General features: G+C 37.5%; 4 protein-coding genes and 1 non-coding gene across 5 annotated transcripts; 4 read left to right on the top strand and 1 right to left on the bottom strand.

Moving 5' to 3' along the window:
• Window positions 1-755: 755 nt before the first annotated feature.
• LOC139090411 (phosphoenolpyruvate carboxykinase [GTP]-like) lies at window positions 756-8981 on the top strand. The gene is made up of 4 exons (XM_070640193.1): window positions 756-1253; window positions 2505-2849; window positions 6389-6834; window positions 6894-8981. The coding sequence occupies exons 2-4, from the start codon at window positions 2824-2826 to the stop codon at window positions 8381-8383; spliced, it is 1962 nt and encodes a 653-aa protein (XP_070496294.1). The 5' UTR covers window positions 756-1253; window positions 2505-2823; the 3' UTR covers window positions 8384-8981.
• On the bottom strand, window positions 8966-11850 carry LOC139090803 (alkaline ceramidase-like). Its single transcript, XM_070640634.1, has 5 exons — window positions 11771-11850; window positions 10747-10802; window positions 10140-10330; window positions 9693-9954; window positions 8966-9262 (listed from the first exon to the last, which is right to left on the bottom strand). Exons 1-5 carry the CDS (start codon window positions 11826-11828, stop codon window positions 8999-9001), a joined length of 831 nt encoding a protein of 276 aa, XP_070496735.1. The 5' UTR covers window positions 11829-11850; the 3' UTR covers window positions 8966-8998.
• A 1045-nt stretch (window positions 11851-12895) lies between these two features.
• LOC139090504 (apyrase-like) lies at window positions 12896-15883 on the top strand. Its single transcript, XM_070640221.1, has one exon. The coding sequence runs from the start codon at window positions 12939-12941 to the stop codon at window positions 14601-14603; it is 1665 nt and encodes a 554-aa protein (XP_070496322.1). The 5' UTR covers window positions 12896-12938; the 3' UTR covers window positions 14604-15883.
• A 146-nt stretch (window positions 15884-16029) lies between these two features.
• Window positions 16030-18584, top strand: LOC139090532 (apyrase-like). The gene has a single exon (XM_070640270.1). It carries the CDS (start codon window positions 16132-16134, stop codon window positions 17767-17769), a length of 1638 nt encoding a protein of 545 aa, XP_070496371.1. The 5' UTR covers window positions 16030-16131; the 3' UTR covers window positions 17770-18584.
• TRNAS-GCU (transfer RNA serine (anticodon GCU)) lies at window positions 18163-18268 on the top strand. Its single transcript has 2 exons — window positions 18163-18199; window positions 18224-18268. It is a non-coding gene; the product is annotated as a tRNA-Ser (tRNA).
• Window positions 18585-18994: the final 410 nt, after the last annotated feature.

Here is an 18994-nt window from a genome sequence, read left to right as displayed (position 1 = left end):
GTTTAGGATGTTTTATAGATGAAGGAATGGATGTTGTGAATTGATGTGGAAACTTCGCTGAGTTTCCATATCAACTATAATCCATAGACTCTCTTAATTTGTGTCTAAATCTGGCTCTTTCACTGGCTGCCCTTTGTAAGTTGCCAATACCAAGTTAACACTGTCTAATTACAGCTACCAAAATTGCGTAACGCTAAAATAAGCTTAAAAACTCTTTCCTTCTAATTTGATGCATTGTAATAAGATCATGAACCAAAATTAGCACTTATTAATACAACTTCATGCACATCTGGCTCTCTTCTCCCTCAAAAACATTACATTATGTCCGAAGGTTCTCTTAGGAGCCGGTTAAATTGATTTGTAACGTTCTTAGAGTGCATGAAGGTCAATATGTCCCGTAATAAGTTAACTGTGCCTCATATAATAATTAAAATTGTTTAATCGACCTAAAATCCAGCCTCAAGATCCGAATTTGGTCTGAATTAGGCACTATGCCAGTAAAAGCGTATACAGAGCGGTAAATACATCGCTAACGACTGAATCATGTACCTGGATAAGCATATTAATGGATTACGTAAAAGCATATCCAAAACCCCTTTCAATTTCCGTCCATTTCCGAAATATACCTAAGACTGCTCGAAAATACCGCAAATTATTCACAGAATCTCCTCAACCATCATCGTTCCTCTCAATTTCTGCCGAATCCCAAAACTTGCCCAAAACATCATCACATTATATTCATGTAAACATAGACATCAGTCAGCAGTCAGTCAGTCAACAAACAAAAGTCAAGTCAACAAGATAACTTCAAAGACACAAACAATAAAGCTCCAATGAGTGAGTCATTGATCGAAGTGAATCAATGAGAGGAGATAAAGGCACAATTGACATTTAACGAGCTTGTCAGCTATAAAAAATGAGAAAAAAACGAGTTTTTTTTGTGCTGCTCATTATCATTTCGGAGGCTCGTCCGTTCGCAGTTTTGGCAAATTTTCGGGTTCTTGTTTTTGTTTTTGTTGTTGCTTTTTTTTGGACGCGTCAGCAAAATTTGACAATTATTTTGAGGAACAGACATCGCCGTACACAAAATACAAGGTTGGAGATGATCAAGAGTGGAATTTTCGTGTCCAATTCGGTTGTCAGAAGCTGATAACAGCAATTACTTGCTGTATATATTGACATTATTTAGAAGAACATTTTTCATTTATTTTAGTCAAGTTCAATGGTGAAGTGAGACTGGACAGTTTTGGAATGTAAAGAATTATATATTAATATTATGCAATAATTTTTTTGGGACTTTTTTGGTGACCTTTTTTAGTGGATTTTTGGAATTGGAGTGGAGTTGTGTTTTGTGGATTAATTGGAATATTGAGAAATTGAGAAAAAATTAAGACAAAAAAAATTAAAAAATTCAAAAAAAAATATGAATTAATTTAAAATATAAAATTAAAAAAAAGTTAAAAATCTAATTAAACCAAAAATATTCAAAATAAAATTCAGTAAAATCTGAAAATGTTAAAAAATTGAATTAAAATTAATTTAAAAATTTAAAAATTTATTTAAAAAAAATTGAAAAAGTTCAAAAGAAATATAACAAAAATTAAAAAGTTAAAATATAAATTTACAATATTAAAAATAAAATTAAAAAAAATAAAAATCTTTAATAATAAAAATTTTTTAAAAAATTGAAACATTTTGAAATTTTTGATTTTTTTTAGAATTTTTAAACTTTTTTGAATTTTGAATTTTTTTTTTGGGAATTTTAAAATTTTTTGAAACTTTTTAAACTTTTTAAAAAATTTTAAATTTCAAAATTTATGAATTCTTGAATTAGATTTAATTTCAATTTTTAAGTTTTTATAGAATTTGAACTTTTTCTAAATTTGATAATTTTTAATAAACTTTTATAAAATTAGCAATTTTTATCAATTTTGAGTTAAATTTCAATTAAATATCAATCAAATTCTCAAAATTTTGTAAATTTGATTAAAAACTTTTAAAATTTAAAAAAAAATTATGAATTTTAAAATTGTTTAATCCAATATTGATAAACTTGAAAAGAAAAAAAGAAAATTTTTTAAAAAGTGAGAAAAATTGGCAAAAATTCAGAAAAATTGCAAAAAATTAAGAAAAAATTTTGAATTTTAAAAGAAAATTTGTTTAAAAATTTTGCAAAAAAATACAAAAAAAGTTCAATTTTAATAAAATTGCAAAAAAACTAAATTTTAAAAATTTTAGTGATACTTTTAATTCCTAAAATATTCATAAAATTGTATTCAAAATATAACATAAAATAACTAATAAAATGAATCAAAAATCTGCATTAAAATGCACATAAAACCATCGTAAATCATAAAAAACAAAATAACGGACACCAAAAAAAAAAAAAACTCTTTTAAATTTTTCTCAAGAATCTTAATAAACAAAAAAGGTCAACAAACAAGTTTTTAAAAAAAGAAATAAAAAAAAAGTTAATAAAAATAATTTTCATTCTCTTCACATAGCCATTACAAAGTTTGATGGATTTGGAGGGATACAGCATAAATTCGTCAATTTTAAATATCCTCCGGAAATTATTTTTATTTAAATCTTTTGAAATATTTTGAAAATTAAAAAAAGAAATTGTGTGAAAATAAGAACTAAAATTGTGTCAAATTTAGTTAAATTTTAACAATTTTGCAATATTCAGTGTGAATATTGGAAGTAATTCAAAGAACAAGAAACTCAAAAAAGACAATTTTAAAATTCAAAATTCAATAAATTATTTAAATTTCATCAAAATTCATCACAAAAATTGTTATAAAGAAGTAAAATAGAATCAAAATGTTGAGGATATTACAAAGAATTCCGTGAGTAAATTTAATAAAAATTAAGTAATTTAGACATCAATAAATCATAGCTGTTAAGTAGTCAGGGTCTGATCTCGGTTCTCATCCCTCCCCCTATACCTACACCTTAGTTAAATACCCTAGGGCAGTACTAGCAACCATTGATTTCTCGTAGCACAACTTGGTTGTGAGCTTTGATCAAAAACGGACACGGCATACAGTTCAAGTCATTTCCAAACATTTTTGACTACACACTAGTGAACCACGCCACTCAGGTTGTCTACCATTGCTATGATCAATAGCTTTACATTTGTCAGGCTCTTTATTGTTTAACATGCTTGTCTACGATTCTATACGATTGCATTTAATAAGAATCGGTGTGATCAGCTTGAAACCGACTTGATTTTGAGGCATTTTTCACAATTTTAGCTAAATTCTTGGAAACTAGTGTGACAATGCTGTATGGAATCATACAAATACAGGCACCAGATAAAGAAATAACCGCCTGAATCTTAGACACTTCCACTCTATTTAAATCACAGTTCATTTCCTCAAGAATGCCTACAATTAATAGCAAGTTGATATCTAGTTCTCAAGTTTCAATTGCATTGCATTCACCACACTCATTCAACCACAATCACTTCTCGCAAAAAGTCATTCATACAAACTTTCAATTTTAATTTACCGTTCGACTCCAAAATAACTCAAAAAATCTGCTCCACACCCTGTATCATTTTGTTGTCCGAAAATGTTATCGTCGTGTCTGCATTCCTTTTTGGTTCTGTTCTTATGAAATTGTTTGTCCCAAAACAAACGTGATATTCATGCATTTTATGGTAGCGGAAGGCAAGAGAACCGGCTTGAAAGGTTAAAAAACAACATTTGAGCGAAAAATATGCACAAAAAAAGAGCGAATGGTCAATTAATGTTAATGTGTGAAGTGGCTGATGGGGTCGATTGCATGTTGCGTAACTTGAAGAATTGACTATTTTGACCCCAAACCTTGCTCTCTTTTATCTTTCATTGCACCCCGGGCTCCCTTCCTCCTGATTTTGCCCTCTAAGAGTGTTACTTAATTAGTGAACGATCCCTGGTGTGTTTTTGGAATAAATATTTTTTGTGTCTGTTGATGCATGTCCAACACTGTTAGATATCAGGAAAGGCAGTAGATAATGGGGTCTAAATTTAGACAAGATAATGTAAAAGAAAAACAAAATTTTTGTTCATTTTTTGGGGGACATGACAATTAAGTAAAGATAATTTTAAATACTGTGGATTTATGGCTGTTAATCAGTCGACTGAACTGTAAACGTGTGTACGAAAAGACACTTCAATTTGTTGTGATAGATGCATTGATAAGCTGAAATTTTAGGGTGTGTCTAATTACATAATCATGACCAGAATACACTCGGGTTATAATTGCAAATTAGTCACAAATAGAAATTGGAACCATTGGCATCATTGCTCCCCTGTGTTAATTTAAAGCAGTGTTGCCCAAACCAGAGTTGGCAGGACTTCAAAGTGGAGTCCGGACTTTCAAAGTCCGGACTTTTGGGACTTTGGAGTCCGGACTCCAAAGTTCCACCAAATCTGACCCAAACTGTGTTGCGCCAAAAATCTATTGGAAATGCGTTGACCCATTTGCTGTGTTTTTGGTTTTAGTTGAGGCTTTTTACCAAAAACTACTTGTCATGTGGCAGTGATAGCAGAACTCCAATATGGACAACTTGGAGTCCGAACTCCCAAAATACTTCCAACTTTTTCTCCGTGGTCCAAAAATACTGAACAACAACTGACTTAAATTGTGTAATTTTGAATGATTAATTATGTTTGCCTTAAGACGTCTGTTTTTAAGATTATTAAGCTGCAATAAGCATTGACGTTACTCATATTTTCATCTACATACATGTCCATAGTCCAAATTCGACTGTACTGTGTACTTTTCTCCCAATATTTTTTTTTTTTTGTATTTTGCTGATAACTCGACTTTCTTTGTTCCAAAAAAATAAATAAAATTGAAATTCAAACTTTGAGCGTGAACTGAATTAATATTTTTTTGGGGGATCGTTCGATTGTTAGGGAACTTTGAGGAATTAGTAGAGGGGGACTGGGTAGAAAAGAGAGTCTAAGATTTCTGTTTTTCAGGCTTTAACCTTCGGTCTTGGTTCTTTGATCTTAGAATTTTAGGGTCTTATGGTCTTCGGTTCTTCTTGAAAGCCATATCAGTATGCCTTGTAGGGAATATTTGGAAATCAGGGAAGCTTGGAAGCAGGGAATTTAGCATTTCATTACGGTGTCTGAATTCTGGTTCATAATGTTGATGCAAAGTATTCTATTTTGGGTCATGGTGTCTTAAAAAGCTACTTTCAGCCAGAGTTGGCAGGACTTTGGAGTTCGGACTCCAAAAGTCCCAAAAGTCCGGATTCCACTTTGAAGTCCTGCCAACTCTGCTTTCAGCTAAGAGTTTCTGATGCCGAGACTGAGACCGAGACGTCCCAGTGGTCTCGGTCTGGGTCTCGGTCCCGGTTCCGGCCTCAGCCTCGATCTCATTTTCAGTCTCGGTCTCCTTTTCACTCTCGGTCTCAATCTCGAGAGTTTGTCTTAACCTAGACTTCTGGAAGCCTTACTTTCAGCGTCACCTAATTCCCAAACATCCCCCAATTTTCTGTGTATCGCGTGGCACTCAATAATCCACAAAAAATACAATTTCTTTAAATCACGTTTCTCGCATAGAAGACGAAGAAATTTTTTTGTGGGATTGAAAATGTTTTGATTCCCGTCCCGAGTCTTATCAATGAAAATAAATTACTTTTTTTTGAGTTCAGCTGTTGCCGTGTGATAATTCAATTTCAAGTTTGATGACATTTTGGACTGACTTTTTCCAGATTTTGTTTACATTTTTTGTTATGTGTGTCACATTTGATGATTTTAATTGGGTTTTGTGGATGAGAATGGGGAATGAATGGAAAGTTAAGGAATGGTTAAAGCTTTTAAGAGCAGATATTGGGGCAATTATGGTCTTTTTTTGGTTGCTTAGCTACTTAGCTGGGTGTATAGATCCATTGTGATCCGTAGAATCACTTAGTTTGCATCTGAAGCTGGTTCTATTGCTGGTAATCGCTTGTCAATTAGTGATGTCAAGTGCATTTTCATATCTATCGACTAGTGCCGATCTAGAGCCAACTTAGTGACAATATAGTGTCAATCTAGAGCTGAGCTAGTTGCTGAGTTGTAGGCCGAGCTAGAGTCAAGCTAGAGCTAAGCTAGAGCTAAGCTAGAGCTAAGCTAGAGCTAAGCTAGAGCTAAGCTAGAGCTAAGCTAAATAGTGATCTAGAGACCGAGCTGAAAGCCGATCTAGAGCCGATCTTGTGCCGATCTAGAACTGAGCTAAAGTCGATCTATTGGCGATATAGAGCTGAGCTTCATATTACCCAAGCACTTTGTAACGACCCCCTACCTCCTCCCTAAGCATCTTACCTCAATTTAGACCAGCTATTCCATCTTAATTGACCTTAAACTCTCCAAAATTTCAATCTAATTCCTTCCAATTTCTTCCCCAGAATCATCAACTCATCACCACTTCATCATCACCTAATCAGTCAGCCATCATCACAATCTCTCCGTCTCATCCGTCAGCTTCACTCCTTAAAGCTCCTTAAAGGCGACACAGCACGTCTTCCAGCCAGCCTAAAGACATTCATCGAGGAAAATGCCCGACTCTGTCAACCCGACAACATTCACATTTGTGACGGAAGTGAGGCTGAAAATGAGACAATGTTGGCATCAATGCAGGCAGCTGGAACCATAAGTCCACTTCCAAAATATGACAATTGCTGGCTGGCTAGGACAAATCCAGCTGATGTGGCACGTGTTGAGAGTCGGACATTCATATGCACTGAAAAGAGAGAGGATGCAGTCTGTACGCCGGCTGAGGGTGTGACTGGAATGTTGGGGAACTGGATAAGTCCAGTGGATTATGAAAGTTCAATTATGAAGCGATTTCCTGGTAAGTTTTGAGGGATTTAAGGTCTATTAAGCTATAAAGTCACAAATTCTCATCTCCAGGTTCCATGCGCGGTCGCACAATGTACGTCATACCATTCTCAATGGGTCCAATCGGCTCACCGCTCAGTAAGATCGGCGTCGAGCTCACCGACTCCCAATATGTAGCATGTTCAATGAGAATTATGACTCGAATGGGTTCAGCCGTACTTAATGAGATTGTGGACAAGGACGTCGACTTTATCAAGTGCCTGCACTCCGTTGGAACTCCTGAAAGTGGAAAGGTCGAGATGGAGTCATGGCCATGTGATCCACAACGTACAATCATCCTACATAAGCCAGACACAAATGAAATTGTATCATATGGAAGTGCTTATGGTGGAAATGCACTTTTGGGTAAAAAATGCTTTGCATTAAGAATTGGAAGTACAATTGCGAGACGTGAAGGCTGGCTTGCTGAGCACATGCTGATTCTCGCTATTACAGCACCAAATGGTACAAAACGTTACATCGCTGCTGCATTTCCGTCAGCATGCGGTAAGACAAATTTGGCAATGATGAAGCCAACACTGCCGGGCTTTAAGGTTGAGTGTGTTGGCGATGACATTGCTTGGATGAAATTTGATGCCAATGGGAATCTACGTGCCATAAATCCCGAGTATGGATTCTTTGGTGTCGCACCAGGCACATCGGAAGCAACAAATCCAAATGCAATGGCAACAATCCATAAAAATACAATGTTTACGAATGTTGCAGCTACGTCCGATGGCGGAATATTCTGGGAGGGACTTGAAGGTGATCTCAAACCTGACATCACAGTGACTGACTGGCTCGGGAAGCCATGGTCGCCAGCATCAACGACTAAAGCTGCACATCCAAATTCCCGATTTTGTACACCGATCACCAACTGTCCAGTCATGGATTCACAGTGGGAACATCCAGATGGAGTTCCAATAACAGCAATTTTATTTGGTGGACGACGACCTGAAGGAGTTCCGCTGGTCTATGAGGCATTTGATTGGAAACATGGAGTCATGCTTGGATCAGCAATGAGATCGGAAGCGACAGCAGCTGCTGAACATAAAGGCAAAGTCATCATGCATGATCCGATGGCAATGCGACCATTTTTTGGATATAATTTCGGGAAGTACCTTGAGCACTGGCTGAGCATGGAAAAAAGATGCGAAAAATTGGGTGGAAAAATGCCAAAAGTATTTCATGTCAATTGGTTCCGTAAGGATGCAGGCGGGAAGTTCCTATGGCCAGGTTTTGGTGAAAATTCGCGTGTCCTTGACTGGATTATTAAGAGAATTGACGGTGAAAATTGCTTCCAACAAACTCCAATTGGAAATATTCCATCGGAAAATTCAATTAATTTAAATGGTCTCAATACAGCTGTGGATATGAAGGAACTGTTCTCAATAGATCGTGACTTTTGGTTAAAGGAGACAGAGGACATCCAGAAGTTCTATAATGATCAAGTTGGACAGGATTTACCTTGTGAGATTCAAAATGAGTTGAATGGATTGAAGGAAAGGGTTGGGAAGATGTAGATATTAAGGACAGTACAGATCTAGGTATTAAGGATATTTGAGACCATGACTGGGACCGAGATCGACAAATCCTGAGGCTAAGAAGTCCTCGGCTTAGGTCGGAACCAAAATCGGAACCAGAATCGGAATCGGAATCGGAATCGGAATCAGAATCAGAATCAGAATCAGAATCAGAATCGGAATCAGAATCGGAACCAGAATCGGAACCAGAATCGGAATCGAAATCGGAATCGGAACCAGAATCGGAACTTAAATCGGAATCTGATTCGACTTCGGATTCGGATTCGGATTCGGATTCGGATTCGGATTCGGATTCGGAATCTGAATCGGAATCGGAATCAGAGTCAGAGTTGGAACCAGAACCGGTATCGGATTAGGAATCGGAATGGGATTCAGATTCAGATTCAGACTCAGACTCGAACTCGGTAGTTGACACAATCTCGGCATCGAAACCGGTTCCGACCCCAGTTCCGACTTCGGTCTCGGTCTCAGTCCTCGGTCTCAATATCCAAATCATCAATTTATTATTCATTTATATTTTTGTACCTTAAAACCTTAAAGTCATTCCACAAAATAAAACAATTATTTTTTTCACAAATTTTCTTTATTTTTCACTTAAATTTTCCTTTTCCCGCTTTTCCCACCAATTTCCACATATGGAATTCCCAAAATTCTCAAATCCTTATGTGGCCAATAGCTTATTTTACATGGAGTCTTTGGCTGTTCATATTTGACATAAAAATAGGTGCTAATGACACATGCTGTGTATGATGCGATGTAGCTGAGGATGTGCCACACGGCGTGCAGGTAAGTGATGCCAAATGATGAGTAAAATCCACAAAATATTCGATCGTTGAACCAAATTGTTACTGCTGTGAGCTGTGGAAAAATGATGGGAATTTTTGTTAGAAAATTGGTGGTTATTTGTGGTTTAGGGTAGCAACTGATAGAGTATGGGATTTGGGGTCAACCCCTTTTTAACCCCATCCACCCCTTTTTGGACAAAATTCTTCAATTTTTTGGGGTTTTTTGATATAAAAATTGAGATTGGCAAGCTGCTGTCAACAATGAACCCAAAATTACCGAACCCTATAACCCTCTTTCATTTAGAATTTGGCTTACGGATTTGTATCAAATTTAATAGTAACAAATTGAAGATTTCTGTCCAAAAATCACTTCGGGACTGTCCCTAAATCCCATCCGCTTGCAATGCCCCAATCAACCACAATCTAAGACACCCCATAGATCACAATTCAGCTTCCTTAAGTCACCAAACCCTTCCAAAAATTCAACAATATCTCAAACCTACCCCAACAAACATCGACCTCATTCCAAGCTTGTACACTTCCTTGTCAGTCTTCTTGATCTTTTGCAATTCAAGATACAAATATGTCACGACAGGTATCACAACTAGGAACATTTGTGCAAATGCATTGATGTATGGTCGCCATATTGATAATAATGTGAATACTGCATTAAGGATGAAGATGAAGATTGAAAATGATGTTCTAGTTCTTGCAAATGGTGGCATGTATGCTTTTGGACAGTAGAGAGACACGGCGATGGCGTAGCTGGAATGGAAGGATGAAATAAGAAGGGTTAGTGTTGTTAAGAATGAGGTCTGAGCCTGAACATCATTTTGTGCACACTAAGGCAGCTCTACATCGTCATATTAACGACTAGATGCAAACTTGGCCTGACTGCCTTATGAATGCTGATTCCAACAAATTTAACTAGCATCTAGTTAAGAACTTACACCCATAAAATTGAAATTTCATCAAGCAATTGTCCCATTAATGATAATGTTCCATGAAAGTACATTGATGATGCTCCAACAATCATGTAGAAGATCCAAACAATTTGAATTCCTGAATTTATTTTATTGGCATATCCACGATATAAATACATCATTAGTGGTGGGAGGATGAGGAATACAATGTTGCTGAGCTGGAATTAAATGGCAATTTAGGTTATATGTTAGGAATCTTGTTCGAATTTGGACCAGAGTGGGCAGGATTTTGGGAGTCCATACTCCAAATATCCCAAAAGTTTGGACTTTGGGAGTTCGGACTCCACATTGGAGTCCTGCCAACTCTGATTTGGATAAAAGCACATCAATTGGTAGTTTTAATGGGCATAAGTTTGACATTAAATAGTCATGATGTATTTTGGTCCATTTAGGAACAAAGATCAAAGTCGAGTCGAATCAAGTAGACTTTTCCATACAAAATCCAAGTCGACTACGACCTCTGCCTGATGATTCGACAAGTCTTGTCTGACTGCTTAGTTCTAATGATTCCAAGCACGACTCATGTCCAGAAAACCAGTCTTGTAGAAAATATCAATCAAATGTTAACACTTACCGTATTGTAGTATTCAACAATATATGGAACGACTGCATAGTTTGGCTCGCACCAGTCTGAATTGAACAAGAAAAAATAACAAAATGACCCAATGACTTATTGAATAACATGATAAATTGATTTCTTGACTAATGCACTCCACATCGCTATAAGAGCACATGGGTGCAGCCAAAAAATAATTTATTAGAATTTTTGTTTAGAAAAACCGTGAATTTAAGAATGTTGTCTAAAGTCGAGGTTGACCAACAACTCATCAACATCTCCCGGGTTTCCCGAAGTCTCGTTTCGATGAATTTTCGATACTGAGACAGAGAGCAATACTAAGGATGGGATCGGAAAGGAAACTGTGAGTTCGAGTTCAAGACTAAGACCGAGACCGAGTTCCTTGTAGACTACAAGTCTAGGGCGGCCATCTACTTTATTTTTGCCAGGACGCTGCTGTCCTTTTCTACCTTGCTAATGTGTCCCGACAAAGCCTCAAAATGTCCCGATTTCAGTCCAAAGCTCCATTTAAATTTTAAAATTTTTGACAAATTTTGAACATTTTCTTTTTGAAGGTCAAGCCCTGGACTGAAAATATTTTGCGAAAAACCTCTGGAAACCACCCTATATAAGTCCCAGTCTCGGCTAATCTCGACTCGAATCCAAATAAATCATGTTCCAGCAACACAACATATTGACAACTCTACCTTGAACTTCACACAAAAGAGATTAAAATTTATCAACAATTTTTATTTTTAAAGCTTTCGGCTTTTCTGTTAAGCCATTAAATTCTGACTTAAAAAGTCCAAGAGTAAATTGACAGTCCACAAATTTTTGATCATTTATGTCTTAAATTACACAATTTGTAAATTTGACCTCACAGTTGATGTAGCTATATATAGGGTCACACGGCATGTTGAAGATTGCACGATTTTTGGGTCAAAAATGCACAAAATTCCCAACTTTTGTATGAAAAATTCACAAAAAAACCAATTTTCCTCTCATTTCCCATTCAAAAATTCACACCCCCACCAATCCTTACCCACTGGACTCGAATGCCATTCCAATGATTTATAAATTGCTTCTTTATCAATAAACATTATTAGCACGACTGGTGGTAAAATAAATAAAATATTTTTAGTGTAAAATTTACACTTTTTTTTATCAAATACGGATTGGAAATACCTACCTTAACTGATAACGATAACAATTAGTGTCAAAACTTTAATCGGATTAGGAAATAAGAAATTTTGTTTAAAAAGAAGAAAAACTTGTTTGGAATAAGAATAATTGATAGTAGAAATGTATTAGGCAGTAGTGGAAGTAGTGCATGTTGTGTGAAGTATTTTAGTGACACTTGTTGCTGATATAGGCAGTATTGCAGTTGATGTTGGCTATTCGCAAGCAATAGAGCTGGTGTACGACATCGTATTAGGCAGTAATGGGCAACATGTGTGCTGTGGCACGTTGATATAGTTGCTGTTCTCCTCGAAACCAAAACACCGACTCCAAGACTACAAGATCGAGTACCTTTAATTCCTAATGGATTTAAAAATAGGGAAGGAGTTCCTTGAATGGATTTATACTAAATTCCAACCAATAAGAAGCAATTAAGAAGCAATAGGAACCAATAAGTCAAGATTCCTAGAGAATCAGTCATATATTCACAATCATGTTCATCTAGACATCCATTCCATATTGCACATGTTGTAAAAAAGACGTAAAGTAGTGTCCTCAATTCTGTTATTGAGTTGATTTCGGAAAAAAATGGTTGTCAGCCTTACCATCCCTAGTCTGTCAGCATTTGGTCAGTTTCGGAGACCGACTCTGAGTTCTCCAGTTCCTCACGTGTCGGATCAGATTTTTCCGAATCTGACTTGAATCTAGAGCCGATTTGAGCCTGTAGATCTTATATTCTGACCATTTCACCCTATATCCCTTCCAGACCTCCTCTTTGTCTACTAAAGAATCCCAAAATCTCAATTTTGACTTTTTGCATTCCAGCCAAGGAAATAAGTAACTAAAATCCCAATCCAAAACCCCCCACGGAAGTTCAAGTTACACCAACAACCTCACTTTCACAGATGTCTCATAACCATGCTTTATCTTATCAAAAATCATCAATCTTTTAGTGACGCAATAATCTTTTTAAAAATTACTCACTGTACCAATCAGTTGACAGGCTTTAGTCAGTCAAAACAGTTCAAGACATGAAGTTTGTCTACTTTTTGCTTCTATTTATATCCGGGATAGTCCTTGTGACTCTGTCCATCATCCTTGCCATTGTCTTTACGGACTCGGCTGATGTCGAAATTGAACTTTCATTAATTCACATTAATGACTTCCATGCTCGATTTGAGGAGACAAATAATCAGTCACTGCCATGTTTGGAGGGTCAACAGTGCATCGGTGGATATGCCAGAATGGCAACAGTTGTCAGGCAACTGCAGAGGAATCGAGATCATTCAATCTTCCTTAATGCTGCTGACAATTTTCAAGGAACTGTCTGGTATAGTCTTTTTAGGTATAATGTAACTGCGCATTTCCTTAATCTACTTCCGGCTGATGCAATTACAATCGGGAATCATGAATTTGCGCATAATGTTGAAGGTCTGGTTCCATTGCTGAGGGAACTGAATTCTCCGGTTGTGGCTGCAAACATTGATGACTCAAATGAGCCACAGATTCAAAATTTATACCGAAAATCAGTCGTGATTGTTAGACGTAGACGACGAATTGGAATTATTGGTGCCATATACCGTAGGACATCCGATATTGCAATGACTGGAAGGTTGAGGTTCACTGACGAAGTTCAAGCTATTCGAGAAGAAGCTCAGAGACTTAAGAATCAAGGCATCAACATCATCATAGCTTTAACTCATTGTGGATTGACTGAAGACACTCGAATAGCTGAGGAAGTTGGTGATCTTGTGGACATTGTCGTCGGTGGACATTCGCATTCATTTTTATTCAATCCACAAGGTACACAGTTTCCAGGACTTGATACAGTCACTGCTGGACCTTATCCGATTGTTGTACATCCTAGAAATGACAGGAACCGGCAAGTTCTGGTTGTTCAGGCATTCGCATTTGCCAGATATGTCGGTGATCTTCGTGTCGTCTTCGATATTAACGGAAATGTCAAAAGATTTAGAGGAAATCCAATTTATCTTGGTCCAAATGTAGCCAAAGATCCACAAATTGAGGCTGAGCTGGTTCCATGGCGGGAACGAGTCAATGAGTCCAGCCATCGAGTCATTGGATCCACAAATGTTGACCTGATGAACTCCAACTGCTGGGCAGGTGAATGCGCACTTGGAAGCTTTACAGTCGATGGAATTGTGGCTGAAACTCAGCTACTGCATCCTGAATTAGTCATCAGATCTGGATTTATACATGCTGGTGGAATGAGAACAAGCTTTCCAATTGGACCAATTACGTACGGGGATGTGATGACTTTCTTCCCATTTGGAAATACTTTTGATATTTTGGAACTTAATGGAACTGCCTTAATGGCTGTTTTTGAACATGCAGTCGCCAGATCGTGGAGTGAGACTGAATTCATTCCAGCTGATATGCTGCAAATTTCAGGCATTCAAGTCACGATCAATAGAGGAATGCCGTCCGGAAGTCGAGTTGTGTCTTTAAGGATGCAAAATGAAAATAATCAATTTGAGGATGTAATTTTAGATCAATTTTATGAAGTTGTAGTTCCATCATTTCTGGCACATGGTGGCGATGGATTTGTCATGATTCCAGAGAACAAAAGGAACCACCGAACTGGAATGTTTGATGTTGATTTGATGGAATCGCATGTTGAGAGAATGTCACCTATTAATTATGTGGTTGATGGAAGGATTGTTATGATGGGTTAGAGGGATGGGAGGGGGATTGGGGGTATATTTGGGGTATTTATTAGATAATTATTGGTTAATGAAGGATGTGGAACTGTGTAGAAAGTAGGGAAGCTTAGAGGAATAAGCGAAGGTTTGAGAGTGAAGCTTCGGTGAAGCTTGGAGTCAAGCTTGAACTCCAAAAGTATCGCTTCTTCTTCTAAGCTTGGACAAGTCAAACATGGACTTCGCTTCTTCCTCTAAGCTTCGCTACTGTCTTCAAATGATTAATCTGAATAGCATAAAGAGGCCGTTTACTTATTATATATAATCTCTTGCTTCCTTTGACGCACGAAACACAGGGCCGAGTTAACTGTGACATTGTGGCGGATTTGTTTTTCTCTTTTGTCCAATTCTTGAACATAAGAAGTGGACTGCTCCAAATCTGTTTGTCGATCTAAAATCAAGCACCAGAACGGCGGGATTCTGAATTGATCTAAGCCGAATCCGACACCGTGTCAGAGATTTCCCAGTGCCTGGTGCCTGGTGACTGAATTTTGGATCGATTAACGAGTCAGTTTGGTGCTCGGCGTGACTTTAGGATGGTGTCGAATTCGGTTTGAATCATCCCAAAATCACTCCTTTCTGGTGCTTGATAGACGTTCTAGAGAGGGAAAAGTGAGGCAATGTAATTAGCGGTCAGCCTCAAATTGGTAAATCATTCCAAATTCCAGCATCAGAACGACATGACTCTGACTTTATTTAAACTGAGTTCAGCACCATTTCCAAGTCACCTCAACTTAGAGCATAATGCTTGAATTTTGAAACAATTATTCCATTGATGCTCGGTATGACTCTGTTTTTGGTTCGTTATTCGGTTTAATCCATGTTAAAGTCACCGCAATGCCTGGTGTCTATATTTTAAATCGATCAACAGACTTTGTGCTCAACGTGACTCTGGGATGATGCCGATTTGGTTTTAACTCATGTCAGAGTCACGCCAGGTTGGTGATTTTGGATTTTTGATTTATTAACCAACTTGTGCTATTCAGGAGTCACTTATAAGGCAATTGACTCATTATGTAACGCTCTAGGAGGCTTAATACGCATCTAGGAGGCTTGAGAGGGAGTAGTCAAGACTTTGGTCCACTTCAAATCATGTAGAATTAAGATTTTGTCACACAACAGTCAAAAAGTCAATTTATTCGCATTACGTAATAAGTGAACGACCTCAATTCGAATTAGCTGCTGTTCGGAACTATTATTAGCATTCTAGACATTTATGATCAAAACAAATAAAATATACACAAAAAACATGAAAATCTAGTTTATCTTGAGCAATACAAAAGTCTCTCTATGTGACGCAATAATCATGTGTTCTAAATTAGTCAGTGTGGCTCAAACTGTGTGCTGCGGCACACTTTATGCTGCCAAAACGCGATATGTGCTTTAAATCGAGGTATACAACCAAAGTGTGCCGTGCCGCATCACACAGCATGACCAACACTGCCATAAACAGTTATAAAGTCAACCGTCTCCTTTCCGTCAGTTTAGCTTAATCACATTAAGCATGAAGTTCATTATTTCGACTGTTTTGCTTATCAGTAAGCTTTTTTTAGCAATTATATTAAGTAGGTCAGCATTAAGTGCACCAATTAATGAGGAATTTGAAGTAACAATTATTCACATTAATGATTTTCATGCAAGATTTGAGGAAACGAATAATCAGTCACTGACATGCAGGCAAGGTCAAGTGTGTATCGGTGGATATGCCAGAATGGCAACAGTTGTTAAGCAGCTGCAGAGGAATCGATCAAATTCAATATTTTTGAATGCTGCTGACAATTTTCAAGGAACTGCTTGGTACAACCTGTTCAGGTACAATGTGACTGCTCACTTCCTTAATCTACTTCCGGCAGATGCAATTACAATTGGGAATCATGAATTTGCACATAAAATTGAAGGTTTGGTGCCATTTTTGAAGCAACTGAAGTCACCGGTTGTGGCTGCAAACATTGATGACTCAGAGGAACCGGAGATACAGAATTTGTACCATAAATCTGTGGTTATTGACAGAGCTGGACATAAAATTGGAATTATTGGTGCCATTTACAAGACAGTCTACGAAAGTGCTGCGATTGGGAAGCTTAAATTTACAGATGAAGTTCAGGCTATCCGTCAAGAAGCTCAGCGACTTAAGAATCAAGGCATCAACATCATCATAGCTTTAACTCATTGTGGACTGACTGAAGACACTCGAATAGCTGAGGAAGTTGGTGATCTTGTGGACATTGTCGTCGGTGGACATTCACATTCATTTTTATTCAATCCACAAGGTACACAGTTTCCAGGACTTGATACAGTCACTGCTGGACCTTATCCGATTGTTGTCAATCCAAGAAATGACAGGAACCGGCAAGTTCTGGTTGTTCAGGCATTCGCATTTGCCAGATATGTCGGTGATCTTCGTGTCGTCTTCGATATTAACGGAAATGTCAAAAGATTTAGAGGAAATCCAATTTATCTTGGTCCAAATGTGGCCAAAGATCCACAAATTGAAGCTGAGCTGGTTCCATGGCGGGAACGAGTCAATGAAATCAGCCATCGAGTCATTGGATCCACAAATGTTGATTTTATGCATGCAGACTGCTGGACAGGTGAATGCATCATTGGAAGCTTTACAGCAGATGCTGTTGTGGCTGAAACTCAGCTTGCCTTTCCGGAACTAGTCATCAAGTCAGCAATAATTCAAACAAAAGGAATGAGAAGCAGCTTTCCAATTGGACCAATTACGTACGGGGATGTGATGACTTTCTGTCCATTTGGAAATACTTTTGATATTTTGGAACTTAATGGAACTACATTAAAAGCTGCTTTTGAGCTTTCCATCTCAAGGTCACTGCTGCATGCTTCAGGCATTCGTGTTGTTTTTGATATGTCAATGCCAGTTGGGAATCGACTTGTGTCCATAAAGATTAAGAATGGAAATGACGAATTTGAAGATGTTGTGGATGACAAGGTCTATAAAGTTGTGGCTTTATCATTCATAGCTGATGGAGGTGATGGATATACGATGTTGAGGGACAATAAAATAAGCCATAGAACTGGACTGCTGGATCTACATGTAATGGAATCATATATTAAGAAGAAGTCACCGATAAATTATGAACCGGACGGACGTTTTGTGATACTTAATAGGAAGGCATAGGATGGATAGGGTCTAGGCTGACTGGGGTTGATCCCGTACTTAAGCGACACATCATGACTAAGACTGAGACTAAGACTGAGACTAAGACTGAGACTAAGACTGAGACTAAGACTGAGACTAAGACTGAGACTAAGACTGAGACTAAGACTGAGACTAAGACTGAGACTAAGACTGAGACTAAGACTGAGACTAAGACTGAGACTAAGACTGAGACTAAGACTGAGACTAAGACTGAGACTAAGACTGAGACTAAGACTGAGACTAAGACTGAGACTGACTGGAACTAAAGCAATACTAAAATTTTATGTTAATGTCACGTTTTGTTTCTATTGTCGATAACTACATCGATACATGTACACAAATTGTCAAGTGTTTTAATATACAAGTACATACGACGAGGTGCTAGAGTGGTTAATAGGTTGGACTGCTAACTTACAAATAGTTATCGACAGCAATCCAATGGGCTCTGCCCGCGTGAGTTCGAATCTCATCCTCGTCGAAACTTGTTGAGTTTATTTTTTTGTAACTTTTTTGGATGGGAATTTGTAGGTTTTGAGAGATAGAGGTTAAGGTATGCACAACAGACATGTTCTGTTATACAGAATGTGTACACAAATGTCACATATTTCATGTGTGCACAGAGAAACATGACACATTTTCAAAACACACTAGATTCTATTTTAAAGAACCCTGAATTTGGGAATAACGACGAAACTGGGACCGAGACCGAGAGTACAAGGGAATCTTCTTTGATCTTGAGCAAATCTTGAGGCCGAGGCAGAGAAGTCTTAGTCTCAGTATCGAAGACCCAGGCTGAGAACCTAAGCAGTACTCGTAAAAATACCGCGGTACTTATTTCCTTACTGGAATCATGCTCCGACCTTCCAACTGACTCTGTTACTGGCCAAATCACAAAGCTTGTACAAATTCTCTGTTTTGACATTTAATTGACATTCCAGCTTTACTGTTCTACGCCAAGTTGCCTTTGGAACACCAGGGCGTCTTTTTTCCTTGTGAGTTTCATCCAAACGCGGGGAAACAAGTTTGTGTTTCCATTACATTTAAGATACTTTCATATAAATACCGCCGATACTTCCCAGTTTTTCAGTCTTGTCGAAAACACTTAGTCACTATATCGTAGGAAATGCTCTTACAATATCAACGTCGTGATGTGTCGCTCGGGATTCCTGATTCAACAATTTATATATTGAATATTCTTAATTAT

Source organism: Chironomus tepperi, unplaced genomic scaffold (genome assembly GCF_022539635.2).
Source record: "Chironomus tepperi strain 1889 unplaced genomic scaffold, CSIRO-AGI_Ctep_v1 contig_13, whole genome shotgun sequence".
Lineage (NCBI taxonomy): Eukaryota > Metazoa > Arthropoda > Insecta > Diptera > Chironomidae > Chironomus > Chironomus tepperi.
The sequence above is the reverse complement of the archived record's forward strand: the minus strand, read 5'-3'. Positions and strand labels throughout refer to the sequence as shown.

Bases quoted from the DNA above. Each gene is read 5' to 3' on its own strand.
- LOC139090411 (XM_070640193.1), top strand. From the start codon at position 2,824: ATGTTGAGGATATTACAAAGAATTCC. The intron at 2,850-6,388 runs GTGAGTAAATTT...TTTCTTCCCCAG, and splicing joins AGGATATTACAAAGAATTCC to AATCATCAACTCATCACCAC. The intron at 6,835-6,893 runs GTAAGTTTTGAG...TCTCATCTCCAG, and splicing joins AATTATGAAGCGATTTCCTG to GTTCCATGCGCGGTCGCACA.
- LOC139090803 (XM_070640634.1), bottom strand. From the start codon at position 11,828: ATGTTTATTGATAAAGAAGCAATTTATAAATCATTGGAATGGCATTCG. The intron at 10,331-10,746 runs GTAAGTGTTAAC...ATTTAATTCCAG, and splicing joins TTGTTGAATACTACAATACG to CTCAGCAACATTGTATTCCT. The intron at 9,955-10,139 runs GTAAGTTCTTAA...CTTCCATTCCAG, and splicing joins GAAATTTCAATTTTATGGGT to CTACGCCATCGCCGTGTCTC.
- LOC139090504 (XM_070640221.1), top strand. From the start codon at position 12,939: ATGAAGTTTGTCTACTTTTTGCTTCTATTTATATCCGGGATAGTCCTT.
- LOC139090532 (XM_070640270.1), top strand. From the start codon at position 16,132: ATGAAGTTCATTATTTCGACTGTTTTGCTTATCAGTAAGCTTTTTTTA.